Below are 24,845 nucleotides of genomic sequence, written 5' to 3'. Positions count from 1 at the left end.
AAGTGTTTTTCATACAAATATTTACAAATAGTAGATACAGGTGGGGTTCCACATGGCTCTTTACTAGGTACACAGATGTCATAAATATACATCTACATTGTTAAAAACTGGTGACATAACACAGATAGTCTTCGATGCTATCAGACTACCTGGAAACAAATTTTTTTTGTGTGTGTGTGTTTCCAAGGTTTGCTTCCCAACCATAGACCAAGACTTCCCGAGGGCCACGTCCCAAAGCCCAAACCGCATTTCAACAGGTGACGCCCGACACACACGCACGCCATTTTGTTTGGTGTGCGCTTCCAACTCAAGTCTCGGTCTGTTCTTGCAGGTACCTGACCCGCTGGTCGGTCAAATCCGTCAAGCCCATCTACAAACGCGGGCTCAAGTGGTGCAAGAAACGGATGCCCGTCGGAAGCCTGGTGCTCAAGGACAACGTGCGCTACGGCCCCAAGATCCTTTACATGAAACACTGAAGGATGCCAGCTGCTTCAACTGCACGTTTCAATCGGGGTGAGGAATCTGATCGACTATTTTACGATGGTGTTTGAGGGCCACGTATAAATAGATATATTTGTTAGTAGGGGTGCACCGATCACAATTTTCCGGCCGATCACCAATCCCTGATTTAAAAAAAAAAAAAAAAAAATCCCCATTACAAGCAGCATATATACAGGTACCTTCAGTGTTCCAATCTTATTTTATTGGAATACATTGATCAATATCGGCAAAATAATACAAATGGGTTGTTTTAACTGCACATGAAGTCGTTCTCTCAAACCAAAATGAAAATCCTATTAATCATCTCAGCAGAAGAGGACAAGTGGCAGACTTTTTTCTTTTCTTTCACATCTCTGATGGGAAAAGATCGGTTTATTTTTAAGGGATCGGCCGATCACCGATCTCCCAAAATGAATGAAATCGGGGCCGATCAATCAGTGCACCCCTATTTGTTAGATATTTCGAGGAAAAGAACTCGCAAATTGCGAGGGAAAATTATAAAGTGGCAAATTTGCATGTTTTTTTTTTCTTGGAATATTGCCCCTAAAAATAAAAAATAATATACATGGTCCTAAATACACCGTTGTACTATCTGATCCAACTTACAAAAACAAAACTTGGAGTAACTTACCCAATTTAACCAACCAATACTCATCATTTTTTTTTTTTTTTTTTTTTTGCATCATGTTTTCCTAAATTTAGGCAGATGGCTACAAAACTGTTTATATTATGTTTTTCTTTATGAATATGCCATCTTCCAATCTATTTAGCTGGTCCCAAAAAAAACAAACAGCCCTGACAGTTGTAAAATGGAGACTAAATGAACTGTTAGCGGGCAAATAAAATGTGGTTTGTTGAGCCTCTCATTTTGTATTCATTGTTTTTATAATCATTCAGATTGAATGAAACAATAAGACAAACACATTTAGTCATACGATGCACCACGTGTTTGTTTTTTTGTTTTAAAGCATGAAAGGCAGGTCTAAATTCTTGGTCCCATAGCCGATGTAGATGAATCCGTGCAGTGGCGTCATGGGCACGTGGTAGAAGGTCAGGCCCAACCACAGCAGGCTGCGAATCACGCACACTTTGTTGGCACTCTCAAACTGAAGACTCCACGATCCTAACGCCATTGGAACAATTAATTCACATATTAATATTATTATTATTATTATGATTACACTGTACTTGCTCACCTTTTGGAATGTCCTCACTCAGCGGATCCAGAAAGTCCAAAGCGGGGTTCAAGTCGGCCATCTCCAACAGCGATTTCTTCTTCAGGTTCTTGGGCTGAGCAAAGTGAAGAAAATGTTCAAGTTTCCCCGCCTGAGTGTAAGAGAGCCCTAAAATGGGGGAACAGACGTCGCTTTCATTGTTTGTCCTCTGCCGAGCAACGTTTCGGGTGCCCGCGAAAAAGAAAGCGGATTTTGACGCGCCCACGCTTTACCGCCAAAGCTGCGATTAATCTGGACGACGCCGTGCGTGCTGTTGATGAAGGCGCCCCGCGGCACCACGGAAGCTTCCTCGTTGATGTGGTGAACCGTCACCGCCAGCCGCGTCTCCTCCGTCACTTTGGTCTGAACGCAAAACAAAATGAAGTGCACCGTAGGTATCAGCCATCTTTTGTTGCTTTTCAATCCACAAAGTTCCAGTATAATATTGCTTGATCAAATTGTGAATTCCTTTGTCAAAAAAAATGGTAGGTTACGTTTTATATAGAGCTATTGTGGTACATAAGCATTCACTTGAGAAAAAAAATAAATAAATAAATTCTGACTAATTTTTGGGGGGATCTTTGGGTTTTTTTGAGTATTTTTTTCTGTTTAAATATTTTTTTCTGTCAAAAAAAAATAAATAAAAATATATATTCAGAAAAACTTTGCGAGTGGAATTTCGGAGTTCAAGGGGGCGTTCTCGGACTTCCTGGTTTGAACTCGGATATTTCAGACTTCCAACCATCCTCGAATGCAGCATTAACATAAGGCCAGAGGCGGGGTGGGGGGTTGTGCCAGGGAGGTCACTTTTTTTTTTTTTTTTTTTTTTTTTTTTTTAAACAAGGAAAAAAAAAAAAAACACCCACCCTGTCTCATCTGCACATATACCGTATAAATGAATTATTTTTTGGGAATAGTTTTTTTTCCTGTTTTTTTTTGTTTTTCCCCGTTTTTCGGAGTAATTTCCCCCCCTGTTTTTGGAGTTTTTTTTTTTTTTTTTCCCTGAATATTTTTTTTATGACAGAAAAATATTCCGAAAACCAGAAAAATAATAAAATTACTCAAAAAAACAAAGCTCCCTAAAAAAATAGTCTTTTTTTTTCCCAAGTGAATGCAACACTTTCCCTAAGTTTTTTTTTTTTTTTTTATGAAATATTTGAACATAGGTACTATTTTCACTTTCTGTTTCCTCATCAAAATGGGATCATTCCGGATGCTACTCACTGTCGACTCCTCGGCCGAAGGATCAGGTCTTTCTGCTTGTCTGGACTCGTACACAAACGACGGATCGCCTTCGAATCGGCCCTTTGCCGTTTTGTACACGTCTTCGATCATTGCTGTTGTGGTGGAGGGGATCAGGAACCAGTCGATGCAGTTGAAGCTGGAGGCCCCACGCCGCAATCAAATTAGGCAAACTTTCAGCTTTTCAGTCATACTTATATGGGCGTGTTTACCTGTAGAAATGCTGCGTGTCCTTCAGCTCGTCGTCCCTTCTCCCCTGGGCGATGAAATAGTGCTCCTTTAACCCGAGTATCTTTCCCCAAAACAGCACCCGATTGAACTTGTAGTTTTTCTTCAAGATAATCAGTGACGTTTGCAGGGCGGCCCTTTGCTCCGTGTTCAAAATGCACCCGCTACCCGCAACCAGCTCCAACGAGTAGGACAGCGAATTCGCGTCCATCGTGTGTTGTTTTTGTTGTTTACAGTGGCTGTCGGGGTCGTTGTTAGCCCGCTTAAGCTCACGCCAGACAAACGCTCCCGGGGCAGGAAGTTTGTTCGTTAAAAAATTTCGGTAAACCCACTCGCCACAAAATATTAGCAAATGGTTCGTCTTTGTTGTCGTAGTCAAATTTCTGTGAACTAAGTCATAGTTTTACCGTCACTTTCCGACAGAGTCGGCTGGAGCGTTACTTCCGGGTTCCCATGGCAACGTTGAAACAAACCATTTGATTGGTACGCGCGTAGCCGCTGAGGTGACGTCACGGAAAGTCCGAAAATTTAAATTATTTCGGCGCCGTCCAAAAGACGAGGGATGGAGAGTTAGTTGGGGGTGTTCAAAAGTAATAATAAGTTGACATAGTTGTTAATTAGTTTAATATTTATTAGTGTCTGTGACGGAGGTAGGAGTGCATTGATAGTGAACTATGGGATGTGTTTACAGTCGGGGTGTCATAAAAAAAACGATTTGAATCGGAAGATCGGCTTTAACCAAAACAAAAATCTAGTTGTTGGTTTGTCTCAGGTTGCTCGTCCTCCGAGTAAGGGGAGTTTTCAATTTTTCAGTCAACTGATTATTTGATTGGAAGACGTTTGAGATTGTTGACTGGACTTGTAACGCAACTTTTAGCCAGCTGAGGGCGACACTGACCTACAAAAAAATGAACAGTGAACGGTTACGTCGTTTTTTTTTCTTCATTTGAAAACACCCAACGTTTTATTTATATTCATCAATAATTTATAGACGTTATATTCCGCTCTTATATTTGATTTGTCGTCATTTTACCTGCTTTTTTTAATTTATTTTGTTTTGATATTTTTAGAAAACAATTTGTGCACTTCCTGATTGGTGAACCAATTTTGCTGAAGTCACGCTGACACAATCTAATATATATTTTCGACATGTTTTTGGAAGCGAAGTAGGGCCGTATTTGATGGGAGTCCACCTTTCCGGTTTCCCTTCGGCGGTTGCAGGACTGCGGGTCACTCCCCTCCCCGCTACCAGCAGCGAGCATACTCGCATAATATACACAGTCACACAGCTGAGGGCGGCCCGAACCAACGCGGAGCTCGGTAGCGACTTCACCCGAACCCACTTTGGCCTTTCCCAAGTGTTTTGTTGGCGGTTGTCGACACGAACCGCCGTTGTTGACGTCACGGAGAAGAAAAGCGGCGGAAGGAAGGAAAGGAAATGCCCAGCTGAGTGTTGGAAAAGCCTCCAAACCGACTGCTGGGCCCCGCTTTTTTATTTTTCCATTTTCTTGTCTTTTTCTTTTGTAATGACTGATAAATGCTTCGACTATGGCACTGAAGGTAAGCTCGGCGACGTTCCCAGGGCGACTCGAACTTTAGTCGCCTTCGTTCCCTCCAGGCTGGCTGACTGTTGCACTTTTTCCTCACGTTAGCTTGACAGTAACTTTGAAAGTCGAAGTTACGACGCGAGGCGTAAAAGACGTGAACGTATTTTTAGATTCGAAAAGTGAGCCTTCTCGTGAGGATGGGAAGTAGTAGGCGACGCTAATGTTTGGCCATACGTGTGTGTGTGTGTGGGGGGGGAATGTGTCTCATTAGAAAGAGTCTTGTGACATTTTACTACCTTTAGAGTGCGGGTCACTTGCCGCTCGCGGTGCATACTGGGAAATGCAGTGCGCTAAAGCTAACGATTCACTCACGTTTTCTACTGTTGCTCTTTTTAGATGTACCGACGCCTTCGTTTCGAAAATTGAATATAAGCAACCAATGGTTGAATTGAAGTGGCGAGTTTATTCAATAGAGCCCAGACTGGTTAAATCGTTAGCAAGTTCACAAGTAAAAAGTAAACAAACATTTGAGCAGTGGCAGTGTTCATGAAGGATGTTGAACAAGCAGGTGCCATAATCATAATAATACTCTATGTGTAACGTTTATCCACCATTTCAAACATGTTGTGTAATCCTGTCCGCTTCTGTCCTATTTATTTACTTTTATGACGTCAAAAGAATCGCAGTAACAAAGAAAAATGAAACGAGTGCCTGCCAAAACTGTTTGCACATTTGCACATGCAGTATGTTAGAAATGAAAAGTCCCTGTGGAGTGAGTATAAATGCTTTCTAAATTTGACAGACCACAGGGAAGTGTGTTGTTTACAATCTGCCATCTTTGAATGATTAAAAAAAAAAAAATCACCTTGTACATAAAATAAGTCTGGCTCTTAAGTCACGATTAAATGTTCGCCCTTTTCACTCTTCTGCCACATCTCCCTAACATGGGTGCACTCGCAGCCAACAACAAGGCGCTCTAAACTAAAGCTGTCATGCCAGGCTGGAATATCACGTGGCGTCTGTATAGCCATGTCCATAAAATCTGGAAAGTGAAAAATGAGTTTCTAAGTGCCGCAATTGTGTATGATGTCATAATTGTCATTTGCCAGTCTTTGTACGGTTTCAGCTGATATCTTCAAACGTGTATTATGCGTTTTTCTTTCATCGCTATGAGAGCTTGTATGAATTGCAAGGTGCAGTTTATTCTTGTATTGATCAACGTTTGAAAGCGTATGTCAGGAATAAGCGGCAGCCGCCCGCATGCAACGTACGTAAATACGACGCCGCTTTCAACTGCTAACGTGTTGACTTGCTACAAGCAAATATGAATAGTCAAATTACATGACCTCGTGATGGGTAACTCTTCTTTTGAGGTTTGCTTCTTTTTTCCCTTGCTTGTTTTTGTTTGACACTGCTGCCTCGTTAAGAGTCAGCGGAAAGCAGGCAAAGAGGAACTAGTTTGTCCTGTTTGATAGTCGAGCGCGCTTTCTGATGCAGCATGCATGCATGTTGTTGCTATATGTTAATGTTGTGGCGCCTCCAGGGACATGCCTGAAGCTGACGATAAGCGTTTCCTTGTCTGTGTTTGTGCTCAGGCACAGGTTTTATATGACTTCACCGCGGAGCCTGGAAACAATGAGCTGTCGGTGAAAGAAGGCGAGACGGTCACCATCACCAATCAGGTGGGCCGTCCTCTTAGCTTGCTTCCGGGAACAGAGAGATTTTCGAGACAGTCACCGCAGATTTGGACATGATGGGTTAATTAGGGGTGCACCGATCACAATTTTCAAAAATACTAATACTCATAAATAGCCCACGTGACAAACGGGGAGCTCCCTGTAATTTGTCACAAGGAGAAAAGATTATTGTTGCGGTACAAACTCTACTCAGTGCCACAACTTCAAGTGACCGTCCCAAAACAAACAAACAAACAAACAAACATTCCTCCCAAGGGTGCATAAACAAGAGCATCACAAACATGGACGTCCCGGAGGAAGGAAGGAACAGAGCAAACATGATGTCATTACGTCGGTGGCCAACAGTTCAAAGGTCACTTAGCTGCGTTTGCATACTTTTCAAAGTCTGTTTTGAGCCGTTCAGGTTGGACTCGACTGCTGCTACTGCACGCCGATTCCTATAACAGCTTGTTTTTGTTTTTCAGTTCAAAGCCCATCAAAATACGTCTTTACGTGAAACCGATCTGTATCGCTGTACTGAATGAACGACGTCATCAACTTTGACTCAACTTTTTTTTGTCACAACCACGTCAATTGCAAAACTCGTTAGTTGCGCAACTTCGAGGAACGGGAAGTCCGTCATCGACTTCGGACTTCATGTACTGGCAATTTTAGCATCCGTGTGTGAACCAGGGTTGTTATAGTTTTGCAATTGCCATTTTAGTTTGTTTTTATTTTATTTTTTTAACCTGACTTTTTTTTTTTTTTTTTTATTTAGTTACTTTTAATTAGTTTTTCGGGTGGCTCTGTTAGTTTTAGTTATTTAATAAATGCTTAGTTTTAATTTACGGTACCATAGTTTTAGTTTAAATTTTGTTTTTTTGTTTTTTCAAAAGTGTTTATGACTTGTGCGCAAAATTTTAAAACCACCATTGGAGCGATGTCATCTGAAGGTGCTTTTCTATTGGCTGCTGCTAGATGACGTCACTTCCGTGTTGACACACTTTCAAAGGTCCTTATTCCAGTTCATATCAAAATAAATGTACTTGAAATCACATTTAAAATCATCCCCAAAGGCTCATGCATGAAATTAATAACCAAAGACAAAAACAAAATACATTTTTGCCTTAATTTTAGTTAGTTTTGTAAACATAAAATGTCATTTCAGTTCATTTTCGTTTTTTAAAAAGGATTTTTAGGAGGTTTTTATTTTAGTTTTAGTTAACTAAAATAGCCTTGTGTAAGAATATGTTGACCGCTGTATTATGAAGTGCTAACGAATGACTAAATGAGTTGCATTTGAATGACGAATGAGACATGGCATGGCCCTGGTTGATCTCTTATACTCTGCTGCCACCTGCCGACCATTTGTGTAAAAACTACCATTTTTTTTCCAACTGTTCTTTGCAGTTGAGGGGCTTCATCAAAGCCTTCTGTATGCTCGAGCATTAAAAAAAAAAAAAAAAAAAAACATAAATACGTCTTTGGGATTCTTCACATTTAAAATCAAACGTTTTTGGGAGCAAATGATTTATAAAGAATTACTGAGAGTTGACTGTTCGGAAATAACGATTCACTGATTGATCCAAAATGTCGTCTCATTTGGGTCACAGCACATTGGTGGCGGCTGGATTGAAGCACAGAACTCGCGAGGGGAGGTCGGACTGGTGCCTGAAGACTACATCGAGGTGAGAGCAAGACGCACGCATGCATACACCTAAAAGTTACACATCCTGCAGTGTATTCTGTAAAAAAAAATTAAAAAAACCGCCCACAAAAGTGCAAGTAGCTATGGCCGGCCGGCCGAAAGCGAAATGTCAACAGGATGCGACTTGTGCTGATTGTGTCGTACCCGCTCATCCGTTTGACCCGGCCGCTCGAATTGAGGATGTGATTCCCTCTGCAGACAAAAAAAAAAAAAAAGTGGCTCTTGTGCGGCGTTCACAAATGTCGGTTAAAAGTCAAGGCTTGCGACGCGAGCCTTGAGATCGGGTCACAGTATCGTTTGTTTCAAGGTAGCTTTCTTTTTCCAAGATGCTTGACATTATTGGTGTTCATTTCGTCAGCGAAAAGTCAACAAAAACACTTTTTTCACGAGACTAAAACCCTCTTTATTCAACAATAAATCAGTCTGCATTTTCCGTCGACTAATGACGACGAGACGAGAATATACTTCGCTTCATAAAAATGGGACTAAAATCGATGGACATTTCCGTTCATGAACAAAAATGAGACAAAAATATGATTTTCTCAAATCTCGTCTCTGCTAATCTGTTACGGTGACACGCCCCCTTTCAGATCTGCAGCTAGCTAGTGCAACATGCGCAAACATGTGGGACAAACAGGAGTTTAAAAAAGGTTGTTGGTTTTTTTTTTAAAGTAAATTATTATGTAACATTAATCCAACTATAATGTTAATCTGGCCGCTAATTTACTAGCTTGTAGCATGGAGCCATAGTAGCCACTTGTTGATATACTGTCATTGTGTTTGTGAAGTTTTTTTGTTTTTTTTCCATCAAAAAGATGAGAGAAAATTTGATGTGAAGTCGTTTTAGATCTGAAATGTTCAACATAATCTGCTGGAAAAAAAAATAGGGGTTAAATGATCATCCTGACTAAAACGTTGAGTAAAAACTCAACGAATAAAATTATGTTTGTTTTCTTGGACTAAAATAAAGACTTAAAATGCTTGATTTATAGTCGACTAAAAATGGCCGAAATAAAAACTAGTGTTGTTCCAAGACCGTTTTTTTTTACCCCCGATACCGACTCCGATACCCAGCTTTGCATTATCGGCCGATACCGATACTTAAGGTTTTTTTTTTTCCTCAACATGAAAAAGCTGTTCTGCCATTGGTTCAGAGCATTCAAGGGCCAATAGGATATCTTAGATCGGCATGCAGTGAACATGTCACATATCAGTGACACAAGATGCTGCATCCAAAATCCGACGTTAGCGTTGGAATTAATGGTATCGGCATGTTACTTGTGAGTACTCACCGATACCGTTACCACTGTTTTAATGCAGTATCGGCATCGGAACAACACTAATAAATACACATTGCGAGATGTTTTGGTTATTTCATTTTAATGACTATTCCGGCACACGTGCATGCGATTGGTTGCCGTCGCTCGTCTTCATTTCCAGCGTGGAAGATGTTTGGCCTTCCTCCATAGGAATGCACCTGTCAAAGTCATAAAGACTCAACTTGGAATTGTTTTTCCCCTCTTCTGCAGCTCAACAAGTCGCCTCTGCCGTCGCTCCCCGCGCCGGCGCCGGCGGCGGCGGCGCCGCCCGCCAAAGTCGCCAATTCGGACCTGTCCTTCTTTGACGCCTTTGCCCCTGCGTCCGCGCAACAAAAGCAGGTAATGGCGACCACGCTGCAAATGCCGCCTGGCTCTTCTTTGCACAAACGCGAGCGACTCGTATGCGGCGCAGCTTGTGTCACTTGGCCGTCGTGCGAGAGGAAATGAGCCGTAGCAGGAAGTTCCAAGGAAATGAATGTACTCGCTGCGTCAGGACAAATGTGGCCCGAGAAAGCGGATGAGTCAAGCAGCGTTCCCTTTGCCGCCCCGTCAACCACCTTGTGATGATGATGATGTCACCTTCTCTCCCTTCCCTCAAGGTGGACGGCCCCCAGCCTGATACCCCCGTTCCCCCCAACATTACTCCCCCTGATGAGGTAACAGCCACTTGGGGGCCAAGTGGCATGAAAAGCCCTAAAGCACCCTCCGTTTTTTTGTTAGGGCGGCACCAGCCGGCGACCGCCTCCCGTTGCCTGTGAAAAAGCATGATCACACACTAACTCTTCATTACCCGAAACACTCTCTTCATTTTTTTGATTGTATCAATCAGCATCTTAGGGTTTCATTATCAATGCATTGCAAATCATTCCGACTAGGGATGTAACGATAACGGCCACGATACATCGTCGTCGTCATGTCATGAAATAAAAAAAATAAAAAAAAGTCAGGTTGATTTCCGTTTGTGCAGTTGTAGCACCCTCTGGTGGCTATTTTTTTAGTGCAGTTTAATTTTCACAAGGCATGTTTTGGCCCTTCTAATGTTTGAAATTCACGTTAATGGTTCAGTTGAAGGGGAACGTAATATGCTTGTAAACAGTCAATATGTGGAGGATGTCAATGTGTGCATTAGCCTCAATATTAAGTGTTGTTAGAGATTGTAGGTTATTTATATGCATTGCTGTAATGTACAAAAGCACAATATTGTGAGTTTTATTTATTTTATTGTTAGTATGAGCTTTTTTTACGATATTATGATGCTGTCGTGTACAAAAGCACAATATTGTGATTTATTATTATTATTATTATTTTAGTATGAGCTTGTTTTTTTACCCAATATTGTGATTTATTTTTAGTTATTTCTTGATTTATTTTTTACAATATTGTGACCTACCTTTTTTTCGCCAGCATCCCCACAATATCGTGATCGTTATCGTATCGTGAGCTTCATATTGTGATAATATTGTATCGTGATGTTTGGATATTGTTACATCCCTAATTACAACCAACTACCTGGGGGGACCCCCCCCCCCCCCCAAAAAAAAAACATCCATGGTGGTAAAAAAAAAAAAAAAAGTTTTCACGCCCTGTTCAAATGCCAGATTTTTGTGATATACAAAAATGAGAACAAGGCAAATCATTAAAAATAAAATAAAATTGACATGACCAAGAATATGATGTCACTCCCTAAATAAAAGGTGAGGGACATATTTATTTATTTTTTTCACTGAATGAATTGCTCATGATGGGGATGTTTATCGCGATATCAATATATCGTCACACTCGGAGTAAGAACTCGACTTAAACAGATATCAACTGTCGTAATAGACAATACCAACAATGATAATAGCAAGGACATATTTGCGAAGCACAGGGTTAGCGAAATTGTGGAAAAAGATTTAGAATTATTTGACTTGTAAGTTAAAAAAAAAAAAATCACAAAACAATGGCATTGAACAGGGTGATGTCGACTTTTTATATCTGCTGTAACACACCGCGTGCCATTTGGCTCGCAAGATGGCTGCTGAATTTTTTTTCCCCCCCGTGTGTGCGTAAGGACTTGTTATTGATTGACTAGAAGGTCAGCCCTTTTTTGTTTTTGAGTTAATCCCAACCCGGAAAAGGCAAGAATGCTCTCTGATGCATGTCCGGGCCCTCCAGGCTTTTCCGGCGCATGCTTGGCGACTGCGTGCCATCTCATTGGCCAATTGTTGAAATGAAATGAAATGTGGTGGAAAATGTAAATGTCAATCTGTCGCCCACTTTTTATTTTTTATTTTTTATTTTTTGCCGTCCAGGCCGACAGCAATGGCAACGACCCGTGGTCGACGTGGAGCGCCGACCACTCGGCGGCCGCGTCCAACAACTGGCCGTCCAATCCGGAGGGCACCCAGACGGGCAAGGCGCCCGCCGCCGGCGACTCCTGGGCCGGACACCCGCAGGCCTACCAGGGCCCCGGTAAGAACGCGCTTAAGCGATAAATGGAGGAGACACTTGTTTATGTTTTGAAATGTGTGATTTGGGTCAGGGATTGACGACGCACTGTGGAGCTCACACCCCTGGTGGTGTGTGAGTGCCCTGCAGTAAGAAGAAAAAAGTGGCATAATGGCAGAATTTTGTCCCAGTATGTTTGTGATTGTGTGCGACTTTGTTTTTGCTACATTGTGGGGCTCCACACGTGCATATTTTTCCTGGTTTCACTACCATTGTGGGGACCGACTTGAAATTGTGGGGACATTTTGGTGGTCCCCACAAGTTCAGACCTCTTTTTCAGGGTCAAGACTTGTTTTTAGAGTTTATGGTTGGTAGGTAGGTAGGTTATGGTTGAGGTTAGGGTCAGTAAATGGGTGTCGGCAGGGGTGTCCAAACTACGGCCCGTCGTCCATTTATCAGTGGCCCGTGACAGCTGCTAAAAATGGCATTTGACTCAGTTCAAATAAAATAAACAAAGCAAAAATGTTTGGAGATGGTCAAAGTAAGAAGGGAGGGTATTGAAAAACAGGTGCCATTAAAAGTCATTTTAGTTCTGGGTGAGGCAACCCTGTCTTAAAAAAGTCTGAGGAAAATTCATTTTTGTGTCTTATTGTATTTTTGAACAGGCTCTTGCAAGTGTAACATTGATTTCTTCCCAAAATGAAAACGTTGAAGATTGCATTTCCACATGAACTGATTAAATCTACCCAGGGAAGTGTTTTGTTTTCCGTCTAACTTGACACAAATGAAATATACAAAAAACAAAAAAAAATGTGCAGCTGCGTGTCGTCTGGTCTGACCCGTCCGATATTGCATGCATGCGGTGATTTGTAGGCAGGCGCTGGAAAAAAAGACCGACTCACGCATGAGTCAAGCAGGCAAAATGACGCCTGACCTCAATTCTCCGTTTGGGTGAAAGGGAAAAAAAAATGAGAGCGCAACGGAATTAACAGACTTTTCCTCTTTCTTTCTTTCTTTCTTTCTTTCTTTGTGTCTGAAGACATCTACCCCTATCCTTACCTTATTGATTACACAGGTATCCCATGCATGGTGTGCCCATCAGCACCATTTTTTCTTTGTGGTGGGGCAAATATGAAAAGCATGTGACTTGAACTTTTGCTCTTCATATTAACAGCAGGGATGTAATGATACCGGCAATATCGCGATATGAAAACTGTCGCAATATATCATCATCGTCACGTCACGATGTTAAAAGCAGCACATCTGTAAAAAAAAAAAAAAAAAAAAAAGTCAGGATGATTTTTTTAAAAATTATTATTTATTGCAGTTTAATTTTCACAAGGCATATTTTTGAAAATGAATCCACCAGTTTTCCAAATAATCCTTTTGCAGCTTTGCCGAAATGATCTTGATGGTCTTTATTTCTCCAATTTGAATCGTTTTTGTGCAACTCGTTGATGTCAAGTCCGTATTGAACAATCGTTTCCTAACTTGCCTGTTGTTGTGTTCCTGCTGAATTGATGTGATTGCTTGAGGCCCAGATTGTTTGCATGAAGCGACAACTTAATTATGCTGAGTTATTTTGGCTTTGATGAGTTTCTGTGTGCTTTGACACGCATTCCCGTCTGTAATCTCTGGGGAAAAAAAAAAGTGTTTCTTTATTCAAAATGAAAGCCAGGCGACACATCAAGGGCATAGATGTAAACGCCTTTAACAATTTGAGTAGCGTGTGCATGAATTAGTACAAGAGGAAGTAGCCAGGCTGAATGTCCGAGCTCACTTTCGGACTAAAGCGTAACCAACATCAAAACCAGAGAGCAATTGTGAAGCTGAGCGACGACCACGTTGATGAAAATCCGTTTTCAGACCCGCGCGGGCAGCGAATTTACCAGACGTGACAAAAGTACGACGGTCGCCATTTCCGTTGTCCTCCATTTTGTGGAAATCGCCCGCAGGAGCCGCTGACGACGACGAGTGGGACGACGACTGGGACGACAAGTCCGCCGCAGGGTACGGCGAGACGGAATCTGGGGACGGCGTCCACATGCAGCGAGGAGGCGCTCATGCCTCGATGAAACTCAAGTAAGGATTTGTTTAGTGGACTTGATTTATTTTTTTATTTTTCAGCCTAAATTTTGTTTACTTTTCATACCAAAGAAAAAAGTGCAAGTCAGCCATTCATTTTCTGTATTTGATGTTCATCTGAAGGGTTTCACGAGTTGTGTTTACCGCAGACGGCAAACTGTACAAACCTGTCAGACCTTCAGAATAAAAGTACGCACTGTAATAACACCGCGTCACCACGCGATCTTGGCTAATTTAACAGTCATACTCAATAATCAAGCATATCGTTTCGAGTGCAATTACTTAATAAGCCACCATCGAACAAAATAACTGTGGTTGAATTATTTGACTGGCCTGCTTTCATTTTGAAGGGCTGATTTTTAGCAGGCTGTCGTTGCCCCAAATTGTTTCAAGTGTCGCCGAGCAGGCCGGGAGGCTTCTTATTACTTGGAGTGCTTTAAAAAGCTTCAACTGTTGAACCCTTTTGACGCAATACTGCAAAGTTGTGAGAGTCTGAGAATGGATTGTTGACATTTACATTATTTCCTATGGGAAATCTTGCTTTGGATTGTGTACGAATGCGTCAAGTCATCACGTTGCGGTTTCCCTTTCAGGTTTCCTGGCTTCTCAAAGTCTGGACCCGAGTTGTACCTCCTATGCAAGCAGATTGCAAAGGGCAAGGACAAGCTACCGATCTATGTACGTTCTTGTGTGTGTGTGTGGGGGGGTGGGGGGGGGGGGGGGGGCTCTCACCGAAAAGCCGCGAGTGCTATTTGAACATTTCCAAAGACGACGTTGCTCTCTGCTAATGGTTGACATGCAGCCTCTGCACTTGACTGTGTCACTCAAAAATCTTACTTAACTCATTGACTGGCAGCCATTTTTCACTTTAATTAGCATTAGAATATAGCTAAGTTTCATCATTGTTCACAAATCTATTTAGAATTTAGCGGGTTTTTTTTCCAACATGGTCCTGACTGATCTCTTATACTCTGCTGCCACCTGTGGCCGTTTGTGTAATAACTACCATTTTATTCAACCGTTCTTTGCAGTTGAGAGGCTGCATCAAAGCCATCTGTATGCTCGAGTATAAAAAAAAAACAACAACAACTTATAAATATGTCTTTGGGAACATTTAAAATCGAATGCGGTTTTGGTGAATGTCTGTACTTGTTTCAGATGGGAGAGGTCGGTCCGGTGTGGCTTTACCCGGAATCGCAGCTGGACTGTGTGGTGGCCGATCCCAAGAAAGGCTCCAAGATGTACGGCCTGAAAAGCTACATCGAGTACCAAATCACGGCCAACGTAAGCGGGCCGATCGATCGTGCCGCGGGCGTCGCCGCGCCCGCTTTGGCGCGTTAACTTTGCAAGCCGATGTTGCCCTTCCAGAGCACCAACCGGCCCGTCAATCACAGATACAAGCATTTTGATTGGCTGTACGAGAGGCTCCTGGACAAATTCGGCTCGGCCATCCCCATCCCCTCCCTCCCGGACAAGCAGGTGACAGGTGAGTGAGCGCTCCCTCCCCTCCCCGTCGCGTCGTTTGCCAGCCAAAAGGGAGGACGAGCCGATGACGAGCTTCCGTCGCCGCCAGGGCGCTTTGAGGAAGAGTTCATCAAGATGCGGATGGAGCGCCTGCAGGGCTGGATGAGCAGGATGTGCAGGCACCCCGTCGTCGCCGGCAGCGAAGTCTTTCAGCTCTTCCTCACGTACAAAGATGAGAAGGTACGCCGGCGAGACGCCTCCGCTTTCTACCGCCGCTTGGTGCACAACGCGGGAACTCATTGGCTGACGGATGTTTTCAAAAGCAAAACAAAAACAAAACAAAGAAGAAAAAAAAGTCTAATCCAAAGTGATGCAACAACGCCATCTAAAGGGATCTGTTAGTAATTACAGTGAGCTACAAAATTAAAGACCCTCGTCCATATGAGGACCAAAATTAAAAATAAATAAATGACGACAAGTGGAAATCAAAACAGAAATAATATAGAAATATACATTATATTTGTATTTAATTTTTTAATTATATTTTTTTCTATCAATCCAAACGATACCTTTCATGCATGAACATATTCATTAAGTATTTTTTCAACAGCACAAAAACTACCAAAATTCAAAATAAATAACTAAATAAATAAATGACTAAAAGTGGCAAAAAAATAAAATGGAAATAAAAAGAACAAAAAATATATATATAAATACATTTATATTTAATTTTTGAATTATATTTTTTTACATCTTTTTATTTTCACTTTTATTTATATATTTATTTATTTAGTCATTTATTTTGAATTTTGGCAGCTTTGATCCATACCGCCAAGTCGAAATGTTATTCAAATGAGGGGGCGGTCCTAAGCATGCGACTTGACACGACACGACAACAAGCGGAGGTGACGGTGGACAAGATCGTCGTCCATTGCCGGTGCTCTCCAATTGCAAGATGGCGGGACTTCCGATCTGCTCGACCAATGGCAGCCTGGCAGTTTGCAACGGCGCACTCTGACCCAAAAGACACGCTTAGGACCGCCCCCTCATTTGTTTTTTTTTTTTTTTTTTGTTTTTTTTTTTTTTTTTTTTTTTTTTTGAAGAGCTCAGAATTGTTCATTCGGTAGTCTTACCGATTCAACGTCTTGTCATCATTGCTCTTTTTTTTTTTTTTTTTTTTTTTTTTTTTTTTGTGTATGTGTGCGTGCGTTTGCGTGCGTGCGTGTGCGTGCGTGCAAATACGTATACATTTATACTCATTCATTCACCTAAAACCTTATAAATATCCCATTACCCTTCGCCTTAACCAGGTACTTCAGAATCTTGCCAGAGTCGTGAGATTTAAATGGTCAGGAGACCAGAGAAAAGGTCAGAAAAAAAAAGAAATAAAGAGAAAAGAAAGGTAAATCAAAGTGACATCCAGCACCGACCAAACACTTCCTGCCTTCCCCATGATTACAAAATCAAAGTCTTACGCCAACCCCGGAAGCCTCTAAATTCCAGCAAATTTAGCGAGATCTCAAGAGCCCAGAGGAAAAACTAAAGAGAGGAAGGAGGGAAGGATCGATAAGGCAGAGTGAGATCAATAGAAGCCAGTACATCCAATCCATCAAAGTGAAGTCCAGCACCCAACAAGACCCCTCCTGCGTGGTTACAAAACCGGAGTCTTATGCCAACCCCAGAAACCTCATACTTCTAATAAATTAAGATCTCAAGTGACCAGAGGAAAAACTAAAGAGAGGAAGGAGGGAAGGATAGATAAAGCAAAGTGAGAACCACAGACACCAGCACCAACTGATTCAAGGGGCTGTGGGAGGGAGAGGGTACTTCTGTTGAGTTTCAGTAGATGCTGGTGCGACGGATCTGGCATGCATAAGGACCACCACCAAAGAAAGAAGCCGTCAACCGCGGTCCAGCAAAGCGAGCACCCCCCCCCCCCCCCCGGAATCCCCAGGCCGCGGCAGCACCAAGGCCACCCCCCAAGCCACCCGAGCGGACACCGGTCGGCGAGCCGACCCAGACACCCGGAACACCCCCGCCCCAGCCCCGGCCCACACCCCCGAGCCCAAGGCCGCAGAACGAGGCCCAGCGGGCCCCCACAGCGCCCCACCGGTCCCCAGCCCCCATCCCCCCACGACCCCCCCGCACCCCACCCAAACCCGCCATCCACCACGACCCAGGCCCCACCACCCCCGACCCCCAAACCCCCGAACACACCCCGACCCCCAGCACCCAACCCCCCACCCACCCATACCTCCCCCCCCCCCCCCAAACAAGCCGCCCCCCCCCGACGGCCGCCACCCCCCCCCCGCGAACCCGGCCCCCCGCGAGAACCCCCCACCCCCCCCCGGAAACCGGCACCGGGCAGCAGCGCAGAGAGGGAAGATGTGCCCACCCCACCCCACCTCCAGCCGCGCGAGATTTGCACAGCGGCGGGAGGGGGGAAGCAGAGGAGGAAGCACCAGGGGAGAAGGCGGAACACCAGAACACCGAGCCCGGTGGGGAGAGGCCCCGGTCGTCACGCCAGAGTATTAGTGACACCTAACCCTGTTACTGAGTCCGCCAGCTCGCCGACTGGCGAGCTCTACCCTTACACCGTGAATGTGGCCCCACCCAGTGTATATACAAGTGTGTGCGTGTGGTGCATTAAAATTGGGAGCAGGTGAGTCGGAGCAGAGGGAAAAAATTTCCCCTACTCCGACACACCCGTATCCCCCCCAAAAAAATGAATATGTATATGTGTGGTGCATTAAAAAAGGGAATGGAGGGACAAAGTGGTGGGGCAGGGACACAAATGGGGGGGACCACAGCGCTGCCAGGCACTGCAGTCCATCCCCTCTGATGGCTCCCCGCCCCAACTCACCCCTCCGCTTGGACGTGAGGTGCATTAAAATTGGAGGGGAGTTGAAGGGTGAAGACGGTGTTTCCACCCTTCCCCACCCCACCAAGAAATGTGTTGTGTGCCCTATGTGTATATTTACAAAGTGTATAGTGCAAGCTAGTGAAGTGAGTAAGAGGAGCGACCAGCGGGGCCTCACCCAACCCGGCGGGTGTAGGTGGCACGCCCGCCCCCCAGCACCCCCACCCCCCGCCGCCCCCCACCTCATCCACCCGGCACCACAATGGGCGGACAGCCAGCGCAGCAGGGCTACCGGACAGCCCACCGGCCACCGGAGCCCGCCCGGGGCGCCAGGAGTTATACCGGAGTGGGGCAGGCCCCAAACCCTCGCCCGGCCCCCGGAGCCCGACGCCCGGGCCGGGGAGGGAGCCCCAGGCCCAGGGAGAGGGAGGGGGAGGGGCCGCAGGGCAGACAGGGAAGGGGGGGGGGGGCGGGGGAAGCGGGGAGAAGACGACAAGAAGGCGAAAGGGCGGCTGCAGGGCAGGAGGCGGGGGGGGAGAGGAGGAGGGAGGGTGACAAGGGAAAAGGGACCGGGAGGCAGAGGAGGATGGGCGGGAGGAGGCGAGGAGGGAGAGGCGACGGGGGGGAGGAAGGGGGAGGGGAGAGGGAACCACGGGGCACACCGGAGGCCCACCCACCCCGAACCGCGCCGCCGGGCACGGAGCAGCGGACCGCGCCGGGACGGCACCGCCCCGGGCACCAGGGGAAGCACCCCAACACCGCACCCCACAGGGGGCCCAGGGAGCGGCCAAGACGCAACCGCCACCGAGCAGACAACGGGGGGGGGGGGGGCAGAACCACCCCCGCCCGACCACAGGGGACGGCGTCAAGAAAATTGACTAATTAGCATGCAGTAACACCAAGTGTTGATGCTTAGTGCCCACTAGAAATAGATCTTAAGGAGTTATTGAGTATAGTGTCGTATAGTGTGGTATGCTCGAGCCCACTAGCAGCAACTAGGTTCCTGACTATATAAAAATAAAAACAATCAGATACAAAATACCAAATACAGGAGCAGCGAAAACAGAAGTTGTAACGATGTGGTGGCTCTCGTTAACAGGCAGAATCTTGGCAGGATTAAGTTGCCAAATTGAGATTAAAATATTCTATGTACATAGACCATATTTGTTTAAATCTTGATACTTGATTTTTATTTAAGGCAGAGATTTTTTCCATTGAGATATAATTTATTAGTAAGTTTAACCAGTGGTCGATATTTAGAGATTGTTTATTTTTCCAATTGACAAGGATTATTTTTTTAGCAATAGTAAGGGCTATAAATATAGATTGAGATTGTTTACATGGTAGCTCAGTTATTGTTAAGTCACCTAGTAAACACAGTCTTGGAGATAAAGGAAGCCTACAGTTTAATATATCAGCGAGCTTTTCCAAGATTTTAGTCCAGAAATGCAGCACTGGAGTACATGACCATAAAGCATGAAGATAAGTATCGGCAGTGTTTTGTGAGCACTGGAGACAAATGTCGGAGTCAGAGAGTCCCATTTTTTTCATCATATATTGTGTAATATATGTTCTATGAAGTATCTTATATTGGATAAGTTGCAAATTTGTCTGTTTGGTCATTTTAAATACATTTTCACAGATTTGGGTCCAAAAGTCTGGTTCCGGAACTATAGACAAGTCTTTTTCCCATTTTAAAGTCGGTAAATACGTTTTATTTGTGTATAAAAATAACTTATATATTTTTGATATTTTCTTTATTGTTGTTGGAGAAAGCTTTATAATATCTTTAGCTAAGACAGGCAGTTGGAGCGTATCCTGAAGTGTTGGGATTTGTTTCTTAACCATATTTTTAACTTGCAGATAATGTAAGAAATTTCCCTTTTTTATTTCATATTTCTGGACCAAGTTTGTATACGATATAAACTTATTATCTGAGAAAAGATGATGAAGGTGTGTAATTCCTTTCTGCTCCCATAGGCTTAAATGGAACGACTGATTATTAAGTTGAAAGTCGGGGTTATGCCAAATGGGAGAGAGCCCACAGGGCGCCAATTGGGAGTTTGTAATTTCTAATGCCTTCCACCAGGCAGTCAGGGTGGCGGCTATCATTGGGTTTTTAAAACAATGATGTCGTCTTATTGATTTTGTAATAAAGAGTAAATCTGACAGTCTAAGATTATTACAATCCTTCTGCTCCAATTCCAACCAACAGTTAGTATCTCTGTTGGGTTGTGTCCATAGCACAAGATATTGTAGTTGATTAGCTAGATAATAGTACATAAAGTTTGGTGCCTCTAAACCTCCTTTAGATTTACTTTCCTGAAGAGTAGATAGACTAATTTTGGCTTTTTTTTTATTCCAATAGAATTTTATGATAGCAGAGTCCAGCGATTGGAACCAGTTAGACGTAGGTTTAAATGGAATCATTGAAAATAAATAATTAATCTTTGGTAAAACTTTCATTTTTATAGTAGCTATCCGTCCTATTAAAGAGATCGGAAGATTATTCCAGCGCTCCAGGTCACTACGGATACTATCCAATAATGGTGAAAAATTTAAAGAAGTTAATTCAGTTAACTTAGGTGAAATTTTAACACCTAAGTATTTTAAATTACCTGTAGGAAAGGAGTAGTGTGGATCCTGACTTGTAGGATTCCATGAATTTTCTGTAATAGGTAATAATGTTGATTTTGTCCAGTTAATAGAGTAATCTGATAAGTGAGAGAATTTAGTTATAGTTTAGACCGCCCCCTCATTTGAATAACAATTTGACTTGGCAGTATGGACCAAAACTGCCAAAATAAAAAATAAATGACTAAATATGTAAATAAATCACTACAAGTGAAAATAAAAACCGATATAAAACAATTATAATTAAAAAATTAAATACAAATGTATTTATTAGCGAATGAGCCGTTAGCTTGGCTGCTAACGTGCTATAATCTGCGATGCGCTTGAAATGTTTTGAGGACTGGAAAACGGGCAAGAGAAAAGCGGAGAAGGACGAGACGGTGGGCGTGATGATCTTCACCACCATCGAGCCCGAAGCGGCCGACTTGGATCCTCTGGAAGTGTGAGTGACGGAATCGCGAGACGTCAGCGACACACCGTGCGACGCAAGCAAAAACGCTCACCGCGCGGTTTTTTTTTTTTTTGCCTACGAAAGGGAGCACAAATGCGAGCAGTTCAGCAGGTTCACCAAAGCCATGGACGACGGCGTGAAGGAAATCCTCACGGTGGGCCACGAGCACTGGAAGCGATGCACGGGCCGTACGTACCAAAAAGAAAAGGAAAAGGAAAAAAAAAAGGCGCCAAGCGACGCCATTTGATGACCAGTCGTGATGTGAAATGTGATCGGTCTCTTCAGCTCTGCCAAAGGAATACCAGCGAATCGGGAAAGCCTTCCAGAACCTGTCCTCGGTGTTCACCAGCAGCGGATACCAAGGTAAACTTCAGGAAACCATTTTGTGAACGCTTGCATCCACTTTGTCGCGTTTGTCAACAGGAAATTCGAGCATGACGTCACTGGATCGATATATGTGATTGGATAGCCGATAGGCCAAGACTTTTGAGGTCGCAAGGCCGCCGTATTGCTCCTCCCGAGAAACGTTTCTCGCCAGACGATCCGATTCATTTACAGTATCCAAATTGGAGACAGTACACGATTTATGGTGTTTTCAATTTATTAAATATAAACAAGAGGACTTAAGACATTTTACAACTTGCCATAAATGTATTCATTTTTCATGAAAGAATTTTAAGTGGAGTTCAGCAAAAAAATGCCTCTGCCAAATCTAATATTGAGGTCTAAGGAACTGAGCGATTAAAAGAAAAAGGGGGTCTTCAAAGCAGCAAACAAGATGGCCGCCCTGTGACTTGAACGGCTTGCATGGGCGTTTGTATGAGCTTTCAGCTATCCACTCATATATACAGGTCAGTGTCGTAAACTTGTACCCAGCATCCAATCAGATTGCTCAAGTTGAGGGCGATTTTGGTCGACGATGTCATCTGCTGTAGCAATGAAAACGATTTGTAGAAATTGGAAATGGAGTTATTTTAAGTGCAACCGTATGTAGGAGTTCTTCCTTTGGCATTTCCGTTGCCACTTGAGTTGCATGTGGAAGTGACTTTTGCATTCGAATGGTATTGTAAAAAAATAATAATCTATATTTCCCTCCTGTAGGGGAGGAAACCCTGACGGATGCCATGACGGCCGCAGGGAAGACGTATGAGGAGATCGCGCAGTTGGTAGCCGAGCAGGTAATTGTCCGTTTGAGTGACTCTCATCCTGTCATCGTGTAAGTGGCGATGCACATCGAGGCAGCAGTCTGCTGAATTTTGCGTCCTTGCTTTTTTGTGTTTTTCTATGCTCAAGGAAGTTCAGGTGTCCATTTCCTGTTGACTGTTTACACTTGTCTTGTTGCACCGGGTTTTTTTTTTTTTTTGCATGTGTCGTTTATGTGGTCTTTTGATGCGATGCAGCCCAAGAAGGACCTGCACTTCCTCATGGAGACCAACAACGAGTACAAAGGTTTGCTGGGATGCTTCCCGGACACCATCGGCGTCCATAAGGTACGGCAGACATCACCTTGACAAAAGGAAAACAAAAGTGACCTTGTGAACCGCTCAGGTGAGCTGTGAAGCCTTTCGGGCCAGAATGGGCATGTTTGGGGGATGAGGGAGGAATTATGCAGAGAAAAGGCACAAGTGAGATTTGCACCCAGAGAAAAATTGCTGCTAATGTTTCTTTAAAAATCAACGGATGTAAAAAATTGAACATGTTCCGCCATTTGGGAGGACTTCTTAACTTTACCACAGTCACGAAATGGCCGGGGGATTTTGTTTTCCCCTTCTCCTGGGCTCCCCCTACTGGTGTAAATAGTTGGGAATGCAGGAAGTGGACAGTAAAGTTGTACAAATGCCATTTTTATTCTTTGGGATTAAAAGGAATAATTTGGAAGAAAGAAAAACGTTTTTTATTGTTTTTTGTTTTTGTCTTTTTTTTGCTAAAAAAAAAAAAGCCCTGCATCTGAACTTTATCCAGATACCCATTTAAACACAGAGCATCCTCAAATTAACAGCAATTTGACTTTACATTTCTTTTTTTTTTTTTTTTAAATCACCAACGATTTTCTCCATGTCTGTTTTGCATCCCGCGTTGCAGGCCGCCATCGACAAAGTGAAGGAAGGCGACAAGTTGGTGGCCACCAGTAAAATTAGCCCTCAGGAAAAAGTCACCATGGCCAAACGAGTCAGCACCATGTCTTACGCGTTACAAGGTAGGTGGGAGGCGTTTGGTTCGTTCGTGACTCTCCTCAGCCTCTCTGAACCCGTTTTGAATCCCTCAGCTGAGATGAACCACTTCCATAGCAACCGCATCTACGACTACAACCGGGTCATGCAGCTCTACCTGGAAGAGCAAGTCAAGTTTTACGAGACGGTGAGGCACAATTTTTGACCATCTTTGGATAAATGTCGAGCGCCCCAAAAGCAATTGCATTTTTTTTTTTTCCTCTCTGTGAACGACAGATCGCCGCAAAGCTTCGACAAGCTCACAGTCAGTTCACCACAATGTGAAGGCAACTGTCAGGTGCGGCTGAAGAACTTCACAAATATTCCCTCTTGAACTGCCTTCTTTTTTGTTCCCTCACTTTTCATCCCTCTTGTGCCGCTTTTTGTACCCCTTTAAACACCGTTGAAAACAGAGAAGCCCAGCGCTGATTGCGGATGATGACACACAATTATTCTTCCTCTTTTTTTTTTTTTTTTTTTTTTTTTCTTTTTTTTTTAAGATCCGCGGGCTGGTGACGGGAACAAAACTTGCAAGACCGCAGTTTACACAACTGAAAAATATTGGTGTCTCTCCAGCCTTGTCAAACAACCAAAAAAAAAAAAATCCAATTAATTTGGAATTCAACAAAGTTACCACGGAAACGATTCTGTGCCTTTTGATGTGAATGCGTGCATTTTCCGCGGCGCATTCCTCGAAACAGGAAATGTTTGTTTGTGTGTACGCCGCCTTTTTTTCTTCCTGTTCAGATGACAGGAAGCTCCGCCCCTTCCTGTGCCTTGCTCGGTTGAAATGAAAAAAAAAAAAAAAAAGAGCTTCAATCCAATTCCGTTTTTTTGAGGACGTTTACATTTCAAGACGAATGGAATGCGATTTTTCTATGAAGGCTGTCAAGCACTTTTGCTTTTTGCTTTTCGCTTGCAATCAATCTTTGTTTTACTATCATGTGATTATACGATTCTAGTATATGTAAAAAACAAAACAAAAGCATATTTAATGAGCACGCTGACTGGCATCACGAGCGCACGCGTACAATGGAAGTAAATGGAGGCGGATGATGAGGCAGATTGAAGGTTCTGTTCTGCTCAGTCCAAACGGACCTTCAAACGTCTTAGTTGGCTCTTATTTGTACGTGTGCGCCCAATCGAGTGGCCGGTGAGCGTACAGGACATATAAATAAATATACAACACCTTTCTATCAGGTGCTTTTCTTGTCTTTTTGAGATTTTGTGTGTAAAGGAATACAAAAATAAAGCCGTTTGATTTGTTTAACAAAGA

The 24,845-nt window shown here is 43.5% G+C and overlaps 3 protein-coding genes across 6 annotated transcripts in view; 2 read left to right on the top strand and 1 right to left on the bottom strand.

The window, feature by feature from the left end:
- The window catches only part of mrps18a (mitochondrial ribosomal protein S18A), an 8,048-nt gene extending 1,662 nt beyond the window's left edge, over window positions 1-6,386 (top strand). Inside the window, exons 5-7 of one of the 3 annotated variants that reach the window (XM_077511067.1) lie at window positions 188-257; window positions 332-513; window positions 6,328-6,386. In XM_077511067.1, the coding sequence (XP_077367193.1) occupies window positions 188-257; window positions 332-476 (215 nt within the window). In that variant the 3' untranslated portion in view covers window positions 477-513; window positions 6,328-6,386. Of the gene's footprint in view, window positions 1-187; window positions 258-331; window positions 1,368-1,719; window positions 2,206-6,327 lie in introns of those variants that run through there. The other 2 variants (XM_077511066.1, XM_077511065.1) reach the window with 2 other exon arrangements.
- Window positions 42-4,122, bottom strand: rsph9 (radial spoke head component 9). The gene is made up of 5 exons (XM_077511064.1): window positions 3,170-4,122; window positions 2,940-3,096; window positions 1,949-2,078; window positions 1,698-1,844; window positions 42-1,624 (listed from the first exon to the last, which is right to left on the bottom strand). Exons 1-5 carry the CDS (start codon window positions 3,394-3,396, stop codon window positions 1,464-1,466), a joined length of 822 nt encoding a protein of 273 aa, XP_077367190.1. The 5' UTR covers window positions 3,397-4,122; the 3' UTR covers window positions 42-1,463.
- snx9b (sorting nexin 9b) lies at window positions 3,736-24,845 on the top strand. Of its 2 annotated transcripts, none has more exons than XM_077511058.1 (18): window positions 3,736-4,745; window positions 6,328-6,414; window positions 8,022-8,096; window positions 9,646-9,774; window positions 11,730-11,889; window positions 13,821-13,947; window positions 14,544-14,628; window positions 15,109-15,234; window positions 15,319-15,436; window positions 15,524-15,654; window positions 21,247-21,350; window positions 21,444-21,547; window positions 21,645-21,722; window positions 22,461-22,537; window positions 22,760-22,849; window positions 23,442-23,556; window positions 23,626-23,717; window positions 23,807-24,845. In XM_077511058.1, the coding sequence occupies exons 1-18, from the start codon at window positions 4,734-4,736 to the stop codon at window positions 23,852-23,854; spliced, it is 1,758 nt and encodes a 585-aa protein (XP_077367184.1). In that variant the 5' UTR covers window positions 3,736-4,733; the 3' UTR covers window positions 23,855-24,845. The 2 variants fall into 2 exon arrangements, with proteins under 2 accessions (XP_077367184.1, XP_077367183.1); XM_077511057.1 differs by lacking the exon at window positions 3,736-4,745 and adding an exon at window positions 5,470-5,504.

The sequence above is a fragment of the Festucalex cinctus genome, chromosome 21 (genome assembly GCF_051991245.1).
Source record: "Festucalex cinctus isolate MCC-2025b chromosome 21, RoL_Fcin_1.0, whole genome shotgun sequence".
In the NCBI taxonomy this organism is placed as follows: Eukaryota; Metazoa; Chordata; class Actinopteri; order Syngnathiformes; family Syngnathidae; genus Festucalex; species Festucalex cinctus.
This window is presented reverse-complemented; position numbering and strand designations above follow the sequence as displayed.

Excerpts from the sequence above, each read along its gene's own strand:
- snx9b (XM_077511057.1), top strand. The coding sequence starts at position 5,478 with ATGTTAGAAATGAAAAGTCCCTGTGGA. Across the intron at positions 5,505-6,327 it reads AAATGAAAAGTCCCTGTGGA|GCACAGGTTTTATATGACTT; the intron begins GTGAGTATAAAT and ends GTTTGTGCTCAG. Across the intron at positions 21,723-22,460 it reads CACCAGCAGCGGATACCAAG|GGGAGGAAACCCTGACGGAT; the intron begins GTAAACTTCAGG and ends TCCCTCCTGTAG.
- rsph9 (XM_077511064.1), bottom strand. The coding sequence starts at position 3,396 with ATGGACGCGAATTCGCTGTCCTACTCGTTGGAGCTGGTTGCGGGTAGC. Across the intron at positions 1,845-1,948 it reads GATTAATCGCAGCTTTGGCG|GGCTCTCTTACACTCAGGCG; the intron begins GTAAAGCGTGGG and ends CCCCCATTTTAG. Across the intron at positions 1,625-1,697 it reads GAGTGAGGACATTCCAAAAG|GATCGTGGAGTCTTCAGTTT; the intron begins GTGAGCAAGTAC and ends CAATGGCGTTAG.